The sequence below is a fragment of the Penaeus vannamei genome, chromosome 17 (genome assembly GCF_042767895.1).
Source record: "Penaeus vannamei isolate JL-2024 chromosome 17, ASM4276789v1, whole genome shotgun sequence".
In the NCBI taxonomy this organism is placed as follows: Eukaryota; Metazoa; Arthropoda; class Malacostraca; order Decapoda; family Penaeidae; genus Penaeus; species Penaeus vannamei.
The window spans coordinates 41,423,162-41,435,468 of NC_091565.1; the positions used below are offsets into that span (position 1 = coordinate 41,423,162).

Sequence of the window (12,307 nt, forward strand, 5' to 3'; positions counted from 1 at the left end):
CTTTATTTGATGTGTTATTGCAATTCATAATACGATTTCTACTTGTCAAATCATCATAACACTATAACCTGACTTTTTCGCCGCTTTGAAAATGTTTTAGTTAAATTTAACGTGGAGAAATTGAAAGCAACATAGTTATTTCATATGAACCAATTTGTGTTCTGGAAGAAAGTTTACATATTAACAGTACAGTGTAAATTACATTACTGAAATAGCATTCCAATTCTATTAACCATATCCTCACTCAACCACAATTATATACACTCCATCACCACACCATACAGATGAGCACATGGAAATAATTCACCAACATTACTAGTCAGCCATTTGACGTTAATGACGACCTCTTCTTCAGGCTCGAGTCGGCGCAGCCAGGGTCGCCACAGGACCTGCGCGGCGCCAACTACTCCAAGCTCCAAGACAAACACAAATCTCACCACCAGTCTCGCGAGAAGTAAGTGTGGATTCTTGTGAATGATGCGAGCTTTATGTCTTATTTCAGCGGTGCTGTTATATTCATGAATGAAGTAAATTTGTATGTGTGGACAGAGAAAATGTGTATTTATGTTTTATTTCAATGGTGCTGCTATATTCATGAATGAAGTGAATCTGTATGTGTGGATAGATAGAATGTGTGTATGTGTAGTTATAGGTTTTGTATGTAGGATTATTTTGAGTTTTTGTGAGTTAAATATCTCTGAATGGACGGAGGAAACACGCCTAAACACACACACACATTTTCCAGTAAAACAAAACAAAACAAAAAACATTCCTAACAATTTATCACAAATACGAGCTTCCCCTGGCATTGTGATTGATAGTATACAAACCAAAAACCCATATAGTCTTTGATATAAACTACATAAACATTCCGTTTTTTTACCCCGGCCCAGAGTGGTGTTCCTGCCCGTGCTAGATGGAGACGAGGAGCACCCCCTCCCTTACTACACGACGGGCGAGGTGGCCTTCCCCGCCCTCGCCGAAGTCCCGTGGAAGACTGACGAGAAGCGCAAGTTCAAGGCGCAGGCAGAGGTCAGGAGGGGGGAGAGGGAGGGGAATGGAAGGAGGGGGAGGGAAAGGGAGGGGAATGGAAGGAGGGGGGAGAGGGAAGAGAATGGAAGGAGGGGGGAGGGAAGGGGAATGGAAGGATGGGGGGAGAGGGAGGGGAATGGAAGATGGAAGGAGGAGGAAGGGATGTCAAATGATTTTTTTTCCAGTAGTCATAGTATTTTCATCCATTTTTGTAATCATGGTAACTTGCGAGTGACTTTTTCTCTTCTCTTCATTTTATCACGGATCTGCCTCGCAAAAACGCTCAATATCCGTTCCAGCTTCTCATTTATACGTATTCCCATCCTCGGCGCAGATATTCAACCGGGACTCGAGGCTCCAGGACGCGTTGATCGAGGACCTCGTCAACGACACCATCATGGAGGAGATCGTCGCCACGGCCTCGGTGGTTCTTCAGGAGAGCAAGTACCAGGTGACGGTCCGGCTGGGGGATGGTGGGAGGGTGGGAGAGGGATGGTGGGAGAGGGGGGGAGAGGGATGGTGGGAGGGGGGGAGGCAGGAGAGGGATGGTGGGAGGTGGGGGGGCAGGAGAGGGATGGCGGGAGGTGGGGGGGCAGGAGAGGGAGGAAGGGCGTTGAGAGGGTGGCGGAGATGGGAAGGGGAGGTTGGATAGAAAGAAAGATGGAAGAATATAGGAGGCACGAATTATATCGGGACTGGTGAGTGTTTATATTTGTATATGTACATATAGAAATTTACACACACACACACATATATGTATATATGTGTGTGTGTGTATGTATGTATATGTGTATATATATATATATATATATATATATATATATATATATATATATTCATACATACATACACACACACACACACACACACACACACACACATACACACACACACACACACACACACACACACACACACACACACACACACACACACACACACACACACACACACACACACACACACACACACACACACACACACATATATATATATAGAGAGAGAGAGAGAGACAGAGAGAGACAGAGAGAGAGAGAGAGAGAGAGGGAGAGAGAGAGAGAGAGAGAGAGAGAGAGAGAGAGAGAGAGAGGGAGAGAGAGAGCGAGAGAGAGAGAGAGAGAGATGCATATATATATATATATATAGATAGATAGATACATATAGATAGAGACAGATAGATACATATATATATATATATATATAAATATATATATATATAAATATATATATATATATATATATATATGTAGATAGACAGATATAGATATAGATACAGACATATAGGTATGTCGGTGTGAATACAGATATAGCCATATACAGATAGACAGATACAGAGAGAAGGAGGCAGCGCTCGCGAAGGACAAAAAGCAGATCCAGGCAGACACGACAGGCCAAGAGAGGACCCCCCCCCCCAATCCCGAGCACAAACCCCCTCCCCCAGGTCCTCCAATACCCGAGCACACCCCCCCCCCCCAGGTCCTATCTGAAGGAGTCTGAACGGAACCCCCGCTCCTCCCCCGGCAGGAGGAGGAGGACCAAGTCATCGCCGGCCTGATCGAGGAGGTGCTCGTGATGCCCGAGGTGCAGCAGCAGGTCTACTTCATCGCCTGGTCGCTCCTCTACGACACGGGGCGCTCTCTCCCCCACCAGGAGTACCTCGACCTCAAGAAGAGAGAGGAGCAGCTCGTCCTCGAACCGGTGGCGAAGGAGGCTCTGTTGGCGCACGTGCTGGAGGTGAGAGGCCCTTCTTGCTTTGGTGCCGGGTTATTGGGTCTTGCAAGGACGCTTTTAGGGGTTCGTTGTTTATTGTTTATCGAGGGACGTTTTTGCGTGTTCAGTTTTGTTTCGTTTTTCTAAAGAGATAATTCTGTTCTCTTTTATCTTTCTTTTTTTACTTTACGCTGGCATGGCATCATTTTCCAGCATTGTATATACATTATATACATTTATATATATATACATATATATATATATATATATATATATATATATATATATATATATATATGTGTGTGTGTGTGTGTGTGTGTGTGTGTGTGTGTGTGTGTGTATAATCATCGTACCATTGCACCAGATTCACCGTTCCATATATCTTTCTCTCCGCCTTCCGACAGGGCGAGGACTGGGCAGACGACCTCAAGGAGGAGAAGATCCTTTCCGAGATCTCGTGGGAGGTCCTGGTGTTCAACTACCACCGGAACCTCCAAGAAAATGCTCTGTCCAAGAACTATGCTTTCAAGATCCTACAGGTAAGAGAGGGAGCCTTGGTCACGTGAAGGCCTTGTCACACTAGCACTTTTTCCGTCATTATTTTATTTAACAATTTTATTTAACATAAATAGAAACATTCTCGAATAACTCTTGATTTGACTTTGCTTGGCTGTAAAAGTTGACGGAAAGGTTTTCAGACGGAAACGGTCATTATCGACTGACTAGGAAATCGACAATTCGCTCAAAATTGGAGAAATTTTCAGAAAATTGTAAAAAAAAAAAAAATGACGGAAAAAGTGCTAGTGTGACAGCACCTTGACCTGTTTTTTTATTGATTTTCTGCTGTTGATGAATCTTATCATTGTCATTAGAATTGTCATTGTTAATATCAAAATTGTTACTGTTAGAAGCATCATGGTTATCATCATCACTATCATTATTATTGTTTTTAGTCTCAATATTATAGATGGTAGAAAAACCCACAATGCACAAACTAGATTTATTGTAGAAACCCTCCAAGCACAAACCAAGTTGAAATGACACAACAGTTTCGAGTGTTTTGCTGTTCTTTACTGATGTTATTCCCCCCCCCCTCCTCCTTCCCCCCCAGGAAAAGATGGTGTCCCAGGCCGCAGGAGAGGAAGTTTTCCGCGAAGGACTCTTGGACAATCTTGAGGAGGAATTCAACTCCTTCGACGAACTGGAGAAGCTCACGGCGCCGCCTCGCATGGGGTAGGGAGAGGGAGGGAGAGAGGGGGGGGAGAAGGGAGAGGAGAGTGGGGGGGAGAAGGGAGAGTGGGGGGGAGAAGGGAGAGGAGAGTGGGGGGGAGAAGGGAGAGGAGAGGGGAGGGAGAGTGGGGGAGAAGGGAGAGGAGAGTGGGGGGGAGAAGGGAGAGGAGAGGGAGGGGAGGGAGAGTGGGGGGAGAAGGGAGAGGAGAGTGGGGGGGAGAAGGGAGGGGAGGGAGAGGGGGGGGGGAGAAGGGAGAGGGGAGGGAGAGAGGGGGAGAAGGGAGAGTGGGGGGGAGGAGAGGGAGAGAGAGGGGGGGAAGGGAGAGGAGAGTGGGGGAGAAGGGAGAGGGGAGGGAGAGAGAGGGGGAGAAGGGAGAGGGGAGGGAGAGTGGGGGGAGAAGGGAGAGAGGGGGAGAAGGGAGAGGAAAGGGGAGCTGGGGAGAGGGAAAGGAGGGAAGGATGAGGGGAGTGGGAAAGCGGGAAGGAGAAGGGGAATGCGAGGGGGGGGGGCGTGGATAGGGAGAAAGGGAGATGAGTTGGGATTTTTGCATATCATAGAAAATAAACCTACATTGATTCATTATCTTAGACGATGTTTGGAATATGAATAGGAGGAGAGATAAAAAAGGATACTGGAATTGATGAGGCGAATAAGATATGATAATCAAAATGTGTGACAGAAATCTACAAATTTTAGATTTTGTTGCACGAAGAGTGATTCATTAACTTTGCGAGTCGAAAAACGCTTAAAATTGTACATTTTTCTTACACATGAAATCAGGCGTTCACAAAGACCTACAAGTCATCAAAATAGTTCGTAATAATTGGATGACATACGTATATTTTAGCAAAGTATATGCTGTGTTTATAGTTTTTGGATCGTGAGTTCCAAGTTATAGGTAACAAAATGGCTACTGGCGAGTCATCTTGTAACTATTGTAACAAGTTAATAAAAGTTGAAATCATTTTTCTTACCTTTTGTACTACCCTTTCATCCAGTCGACCCAATCGTTACCTCGTGGCACTTGCACAAAAGTATTCACCATATTCTCACCCGTGCCAACTGGCAGGTGGTAAGAAAACGGGAAATGGTAAAATATCTAACATAGAAATGGATGAGCACAGTACAGCACGGGATCGGATTCTCAAAAGAGCCTGAAGTTAAAGCGAGCAGGAGGCCATAACCACGTCCTGCTGTATTTCCCTTGTTTAAGAGCGAAAAAGTTGATTTCCCGCCCACCGTGAAGCGCTAAAGACTGCTCTCCCCCTGCCTAACCTAAGGCGCCTTCACTCGTACCAATATGGCGGGTCCCTTGCTCTGTGTATGGGCTGTAAGATCGCTCGGCAGTAAATTAAGGCGCCTTAACGCGATTGATAAACCGGCCCCAAAGTCCTAAAGTGGAAGCTCAACTCGTACAATAATAAGAAAGAGGCAGACGGTGGCTTTGTAAAAGTGTGATCATCTGGTTCTGTAACCTATACTTTGGTAATAATGATGTTGACAATGATGGTGATGTAAATCGAGGCAATAATAAATATAATAGTTATGATAAAGTATGATAAAGATAACGATATTAATCAAGGTCTAAATAAGTATGAGTTTAGAGCTTGATATTAACGATAGTCGTAATATAATGAAAATAATAATAGTAATGATGATTATGATACTAATAATGGTAGTAAACATAGTAATAACAAAAATAACAATAACAATATTTACAAGAATAAAAATAAAGATAATGATGATAACAAAGAAATCAAGAAATTAAAATAACGATAATAACAACCGTAATAATGAAGATGATGATGATAATGACGTCGATAATGATGGTAAGGATAAGGATAATAAGAAATAATTACAGTAATAATGACAATAATAATGATAATGACATTAATCAGAATAATGATGTAGATAAAATAATAACGGTAACAATGATGGTAACATTGGTAATAATAAAAACTAGAATGATGAAAATGATAATGATATCAATACTTAAAACTATTGTGATAATAGTACGAGTAATAGTAATGAAGATGATGATAATTATAATAGAAATTATGGTAGCAGTGATAATAACAACAACAATAGTAATAAAGATGATGGGAATAGTAATGATGATGATATTAACATTATCATTATTCTTATTATCAATATCCTTATTATTGTTATTATGATGACAATTATCATCCTCATTACTATTATTATTGTTATTATTATGATTATGATTATTAATATTATCATTATGTTTATGTTCATTTTTTGTATTATATTCATCAATATCATTATCATCATTACCAGTCATCATCATTATTAGTTTTATAATATCATTATCATCACAATCATCATCTTCGTTATCAGCAAAGACTATATATATATTTCGTATATAGTCTTTTGTTATTAGTTCTTTTGAGATTAGTAGTTATTAGCAACTCGAGGCCAGAGACAAGATAGAGGCACGGAGATTAAGCAAATCAGAATGCACGCGTACGAACGCATTGTTTACAAATCCGAACAAGCCCGAACACGTTCCATGTGGGATTGTGTGAGTTTCTTTTCTCTTTATTTATATCTCGTTATTCGTTAATTTTTCGTTATTGTTGCATCTCAGAGGGTTTAAAGACGTAACGGATTGTTGTGAGTGTGGTATGGTTGATGTTGTCTTTGTATTTAGAGGAGAAGTTGGATATATTTGTGGATTTGTGTGTTTTTCAGTCGTGTGTCTTGTTCACATTATTCTGATTATAGCAGTGTGTTGCTAATTGATACTATCATGTGATGTGTATTATGCCGTACGAGGTATATGTTCCAGTTGTTGGTAGGCTTGTCTTATGGTTTTAATGACTAGGAGATATTACGAAGCAATATGCAATTTGAGCTTGATTTCTGAGAACATAAAAGTAAATAGATACAGGAAATGGAATTCTGTTTGGTAAATGTTGAGAATATCTTTTTCCTTGTAGTTAAAGAAGCAGTGGGTATAAGTTGAAGACACCAACACAAGTAGATAGAGGGAAATGAACCCCGCCATCTTATAGAGCAGAAGAAATAGACTGGGATAGAACATAGTTTAAGCTTCAGCGGCCTCATATTTACCAGTAAATGGAAAAAATGTACGTCGCATAGCGCCACGCAGAGACTAAGTCCGAAACATAGTTATGCAGCCAGAATTGATATTTTGGCAAGATTTAATAATATCCATATGGGAATATCAGAGAATTGTGACATTGGCTTCTTAGCATCTGCAATCAGATTCTAAAGGTATTTTGATTTGTGTTTAGTGTATCTTGTGCATTGTGGTGTTCTTCCCCAAATCAATAGAGGTGAAGCTTTGGGGTCCAGGGGGGGTTATGAATGATATGTATTGGGGGGTTGGGAGCCACCCCCCAATGGGTAAGTCCCCCCTGAGTAGGTGTTACTTAATGGAATAGGTATAACATTTTTACAAGCTGAATATCTAATAACCAGTTACAGCTAGTGGAATACTAAATTTTGTTTTGCTCTTTATTAACAGGTGATACTTTGATTAAAAATGAGGTATGCACATCTGGTCCTGGGCCCGGCAGGCTCAGGCAAGTCAACATATTGTGAAGTTCTTCAGAGACATGCCGAAACCTGCAACAGAGTGATAAAGTGAGTAGTTGCATTTGAAACTTATATTGACTTGTTCAATAGAAGATGTTAATCAATAGAGAAGATTTATGGATCAATTCACTATAGTAAATGCTATCTTTATGGTTTCACAAGCATGTTTTAAGTCTTAGCCAGAAGTCATGTACCAGAAATGGTGTATTGGTATTGATGCACACAACCATCCCTTACCTCCTGTCTGCCATCCTTCCTTGGTGCCTGGTTTGACAGGAAGAGTAAAAATCTAGAATTAAATTGCCTCCAGTGACCTGAACTCCAGCCAAGATTTTCTTTCTTCCTTTTGCATTGCCAGTTATTTTTATATGGAAAAACATGCTTTCATTAAATTAGAATATGTCAAAAATAGACCTTCTTGTGCGTGTTGCATTGTACCCAGTTGCCTGCTACTGAGGGGTCAATGCAAAAGGAAATCAGGTAATTAGTACTTTAGACATATTTCTGAATGTTACAGATGGTATAAAAGCTAGATCAGACTTTAGTGGAGTTGATTTGTTATCATTTTAAATCCCATGAAATGTGAACAGTGTATGAAATAATTTTTCAGTGTTGTCAACCTTGACCCAGCTGCTGAAGCCTTCAATTATGGTGCTTTGGTGGATGTCCGTGACCTCATTCAGTTGGATGATGTCATGCAAGCAGATGACATGGACTTCGGCCCCAATGGAGGGCTAGTGTTCTGCATGGAGTATCTGATGGAGCCAGATGGATTAGAGTGGCTAAGGGTAGGTTTAGAATTTTTGTTTTTTTTAACATCATATCAATAATGGTTGTTAGCATTGTTTTTGTTAATTTTATATGTGTATTGATCCACTTTGAAGAGGAAACACAGAGACAAGGCTTTTCATATCTAAGCTTTGTAGTCACTTTTTTGTTTGTCTGTTATTTTGTCAGTCATTTCATGAATAATTTATGAACTTCATAAATATTTTTCTGTAGACTTTTGAGTTTATATTAGTTATGGCCAGATGAGTAGGCCTGACTGGCAGATATACCAGAGAAGTGGTATCTGAAGTGGGCAGATTTTTAGCAAAACAACGGCTTTGCAAGTGGAATTGGCTGTGTAGCCAGTAGTTTGCCTGCCGCTGATTCTACTTCTCAGACCAAAGTTACCACTATTAAGATAAAGGATGCAAATGAGATGACAGAGCCCAGACTTTGTAGGAAAATGTTTATAAATTTTATTATTGCACCTAGAGAGATATGGAGGCTATGCAAGAAAACATTACTATTTGGATAAGGCAAATCAAATGAAACATGGATGCTAGAAAATGGCAAAAAATTAAAAATAATAAATAAAAGGGCTTTTGCAGAAAAAGAGAAAGTAACATTGCAAAGACATGGAATCTTGAAACCATACAAGAGTGTTTGTGTGTGCCACACACTCATCAGATTGTCCATTTAAGTAAGCCTAATGCCCATATTTTGGTCCATATGCTATCAGTGAACCATCCGGATCCAAGGAGTTAATTAAAAGTAGTCAATGCACAAAGTTCAAAGTTCTAGTGTTGCATTCACATTGTTTGTTTAGGTATTTAAAATCATCTATAAAATAGAAAATACAGTCTATATTACTGCTGTAAACCTGGAATATTCATATTCCTATAAAACAAAATCCATTTCATTGTTTTATATATATATATATATATATATATATATATATATATATATATATATATATATATACATATATATTCATCAACTAACTTATATATTATAACAATTTTGAGGAAGCATGCAAATTTTTTCTCCCCCCCTCTCTTCTTATTAGCAGTTTTCTGTTTACATTTTTTCTTTCTTTGTTTCTTTCTTCCTTTTTTATTTCTCCTTATCTTCATCATCATCATCTTATTTTAATGTGTGCAATATTCATTCAAACTCTGGTATTTCTTCATGTATATTTTATCCAGTCCAATGTTTATGAAACATACATTCAGACTTCTTCTTCTTCTTCTTCTTCTTCCATAGAAAAGAGAACATACATACATTTATGATTGATAACCCAATGTTTTCATTAATAGAATGTGGTGCACACAAGATGTATTTAATACCTTTTATTAAATTTCCTGCCATAGGAGCAGCTGGGAGACTATGACGATGACTGCATTTTGTTTGATTGCCCAGGACAGATTGAACTATACACACACATGGATGTTATGAAAACGTGAGTATTATAAGTATAAAGAGGTGAAGGTTTTTCTTCTTTTCCTTCCTCTTTGATTCTACAATATTGGCAAAAGAAATAAATATCCCTTGTAGGATTGGGATTAAATTTGTTAAATCATCTTATTCCCTAAATGTTTGATATTTAGTGGTATTGAAATTGCACATTTTTGAGACCAAGTCTTCAATGGGGGAACCACTATCCCCCCCCCCCCATCCACACACACAAAAAAAAGATAAATAAATAAAAGAGAGAGAGAGAGATCGACAGGGACAGAGAACATTCTGCATCTGTACCGTTCAGTTTAGTTTGTGCAATATACAAGAAAATATTTTAAAGATAGCCTTTTTTAGCATGTAGTTATTCATCAAATAGGGAATAGAATATATAAAATAGATTAAGAAAACATTTGGGGATTCTTGTCCTCTGTTTGAGTCTGAGTACTGCTAAAAGCTTAGTAGTAGTAAAGCACAAAATAAAAGCAGTGAATTATGTAGCATAGGCAGACTATTTCCATTGTAATGTCACCATATCTGTCTTTTGCTAAATTTTTATCAGCACCCAAACAAAAGGTGAGCATCCCTAATTCTCTTTATTTTTACTTTTTATTTATTCACTTATACATTTTTTTTTTCTTTTGTGGGAGGAGTACCCAGTCTAAGAAAGTGCAAAAAAAAAGAGAGAAGACAATTGCTTGTGGCAATTTTATGGATTTTATCCATACCCCCCTTAAAGGCTCCAGTATGCTTGAAATTATTTGGCATTTGATGGTCTCCAGCACTGAAGTTCATATATAATTACTTTATCCATACTTTATCCAAGATTTCTTCTTAGTGGAAAATGCATTGTATATTACAAATATAAATCTGAAATGTAAACCATAATGGTTAATGGTTGAAACAAATAAATGTGCTAGACATCAAAGGTCTTACAACACTATGGTAAAATATTTTGGCATTAAGGGTAAAAATGAGTTAACGATTAGGATTAAATGTGTTAGATATCAAAAGATATAAAACATCAAATCACATTCATTATTACTTATAAACTGAATACGCCCCTTTATCTCTTTATTCAGATTAATTCAACACCTTCAGTCATGGGATTTCCGTGTATGTGCTGTGTTTGTACTGGATTCTGTGTACATGGTCGATGCCGCAAAATTTCTTTCTGGTTCACTGGCTGCTTTAGCAACAATGGTACAACTAGAGGTGAGGTCTCTTTTGTATACCTTTATATAGTCATGTACAGCATATACCTATTTGTACAGACATAACTTATTTTTAATCCATGTTACTTTGTGTGTGTAAAATAGTCTAGATCATTTTAGTATTCAGTGTTGTGAAAATAGAAATATGCTTTTTTGTCACAGCTTAGTGCTTGATGTGACTTTTGATTTGTATGTTGTTTTTTGTTTGTCACAAGATAACGATGAAAGATTTGTCTTCACTAATCTTTTCATGTTGCATCTACATATCCTCAACATATTAAATCAAGAATTTTGTCATTGATAGTTTCCCTTTTTGATGAAGATTTATGTATGCTGTGTGGTGCAACAATTAGTGTCTTCGTCTAGCAATCTTGCCGACCTACATTCAATCTCGTGTGCTGCCAGTGGATGGTATCCCTGGCAATGCCTTGTACACAGGGGGAGATTTTGAGGCAAAAAATAAAACAGACAGCATGTTAAAGCAAAGAATATCCTTTGTAGCAAATGGAATTAAAACTAAATGTGAAAAAAAAAATATCTTTAAATCTTTTTGTTTCTGCTCTTCAGGTCCCTCACATTAATGTCCTGACAAAAATGGACTTGTTAAATAAATCAGCAAAGGAGCAACTGGAGATGTTCTTGGAACCAGAAGTACATGAACTTTTGACATCAGATCATTCAGTTTCTAAGTTTAATAAAAAGTAAGTGATATACACAAGGTATGTATCAATCTGTGGCTTGATACATACTGTAAATATCCACTATTCTTCATTGTGTCACAGTGTTATGTGCGTATCATTCACCAACCCTTTTTACCTTAATAAACAAACATTCTAGCCAACAAGAATGAAAAGCTGACCTTTATAAGGTGTAATTTTGACAATCAGCACAACACTGATTTACGTATTGCACATCATTTTACCGTAAACTTTCAGTTTGTGGTTGTATTTTTATACATGATTAATACCTCTAAAAATATCTGTCGTGAAGATGTAAAATTTCACAGTTGATAATCTAATAAAATACTTCTTTTTCAGGTACCACAAACTTACTCATGCGCTGGGTAAAGTAATAGATGACTTTTCATTAGTCCGCTACATTCCTCTAAATATAAACAATGAGGAATCTCTGACAGACTTGCTGATACAGACAGATTTTGCACTCCAGTATGGTGAAGATACAGATGTCAAAACACGTGACTTTGAGTATCAAGATAAAGATGATGATGAAGAAGAACCTCAATTTAATGATTAAGAGATATTGTAATTACTGTATGATTTAGCGGAAAAAAGGACAATAAAATTTATACATCGTA

General features: G+C 38.3%; 2 protein-coding genes across 2 annotated transcripts in view; both read left to right on the forward strand.

Moving 5' to 3' along the window:
• LOC113829402 (uncharacterized) overlaps positions 1-3,989 on the forward strand; it is an 11,032-nt gene extending 7,043 nt beyond the window's left edge. Inside the window, exons 3-8 of the mRNA XM_027382574.2 lie at positions 356-454; positions 894-1,032; positions 1,367-1,483; positions 2,557-2,766; positions 3,147-3,281; positions 3,854-3,989. Coding sequence (XP_027238375.2) covers positions 356-454; positions 894-1,032; positions 1,367-1,483; positions 2,557-2,766; positions 3,147-3,281; positions 3,854-3,979 — 826 coding nt within the window. The 3' untranslated portion in view covers positions 3,980-3,989. The remainder of the gene's footprint in view (positions 1-355; positions 455-893; positions 1,033-1,366; positions 1,484-2,556; positions 2,767-3,146; positions 3,282-3,853) is intronic.
• Positions 3,990-6,388: 2,399 nt separating this feature from the next.
• On the forward strand, positions 6,389-12,307 carry LOC113829398 (GPN-loop GTPase 3). The gene is made up of 7 exons (XM_027382570.2): positions 6,389-6,515; positions 7,485-7,603; positions 8,166-8,343; positions 9,694-9,782; positions 10,861-10,993; positions 11,560-11,693; positions 12,030-12,307. Exons 2-7 carry the CDS (start codon positions 7,503-7,505, stop codon positions 12,244-12,246), a joined length of 852 nt encoding a protein of 283 aa, XP_027238371.1. The 5' UTR covers positions 6,389-6,515; positions 7,485-7,502; the 3' UTR covers positions 12,247-12,307.

Bases quoted from the DNA above. Each gene is read 5' to 3' on its own strand.
- LOC113829398 (XM_027382570.2), top strand. From the start codon at position 7,503: ATGAGGTATGCACATCTGGTCCTGGGCCCGGCAGGCTCAGGCAAGTCA. The intron at 8,344-9,693 runs GTAGGTTTAGAA...TTCCTGCCATAG, and splicing joins ATGGATTAGAGTGGCTAAGG to GAGCAGCTGGGAGACTATGA. The intron at 11,694-12,029 runs GTAAGTGATATA...CTTCTTTTTCAG, and splicing joins GTTTCTAAGTTTAATAAAAA to GTACCACAAACTTACTCATG.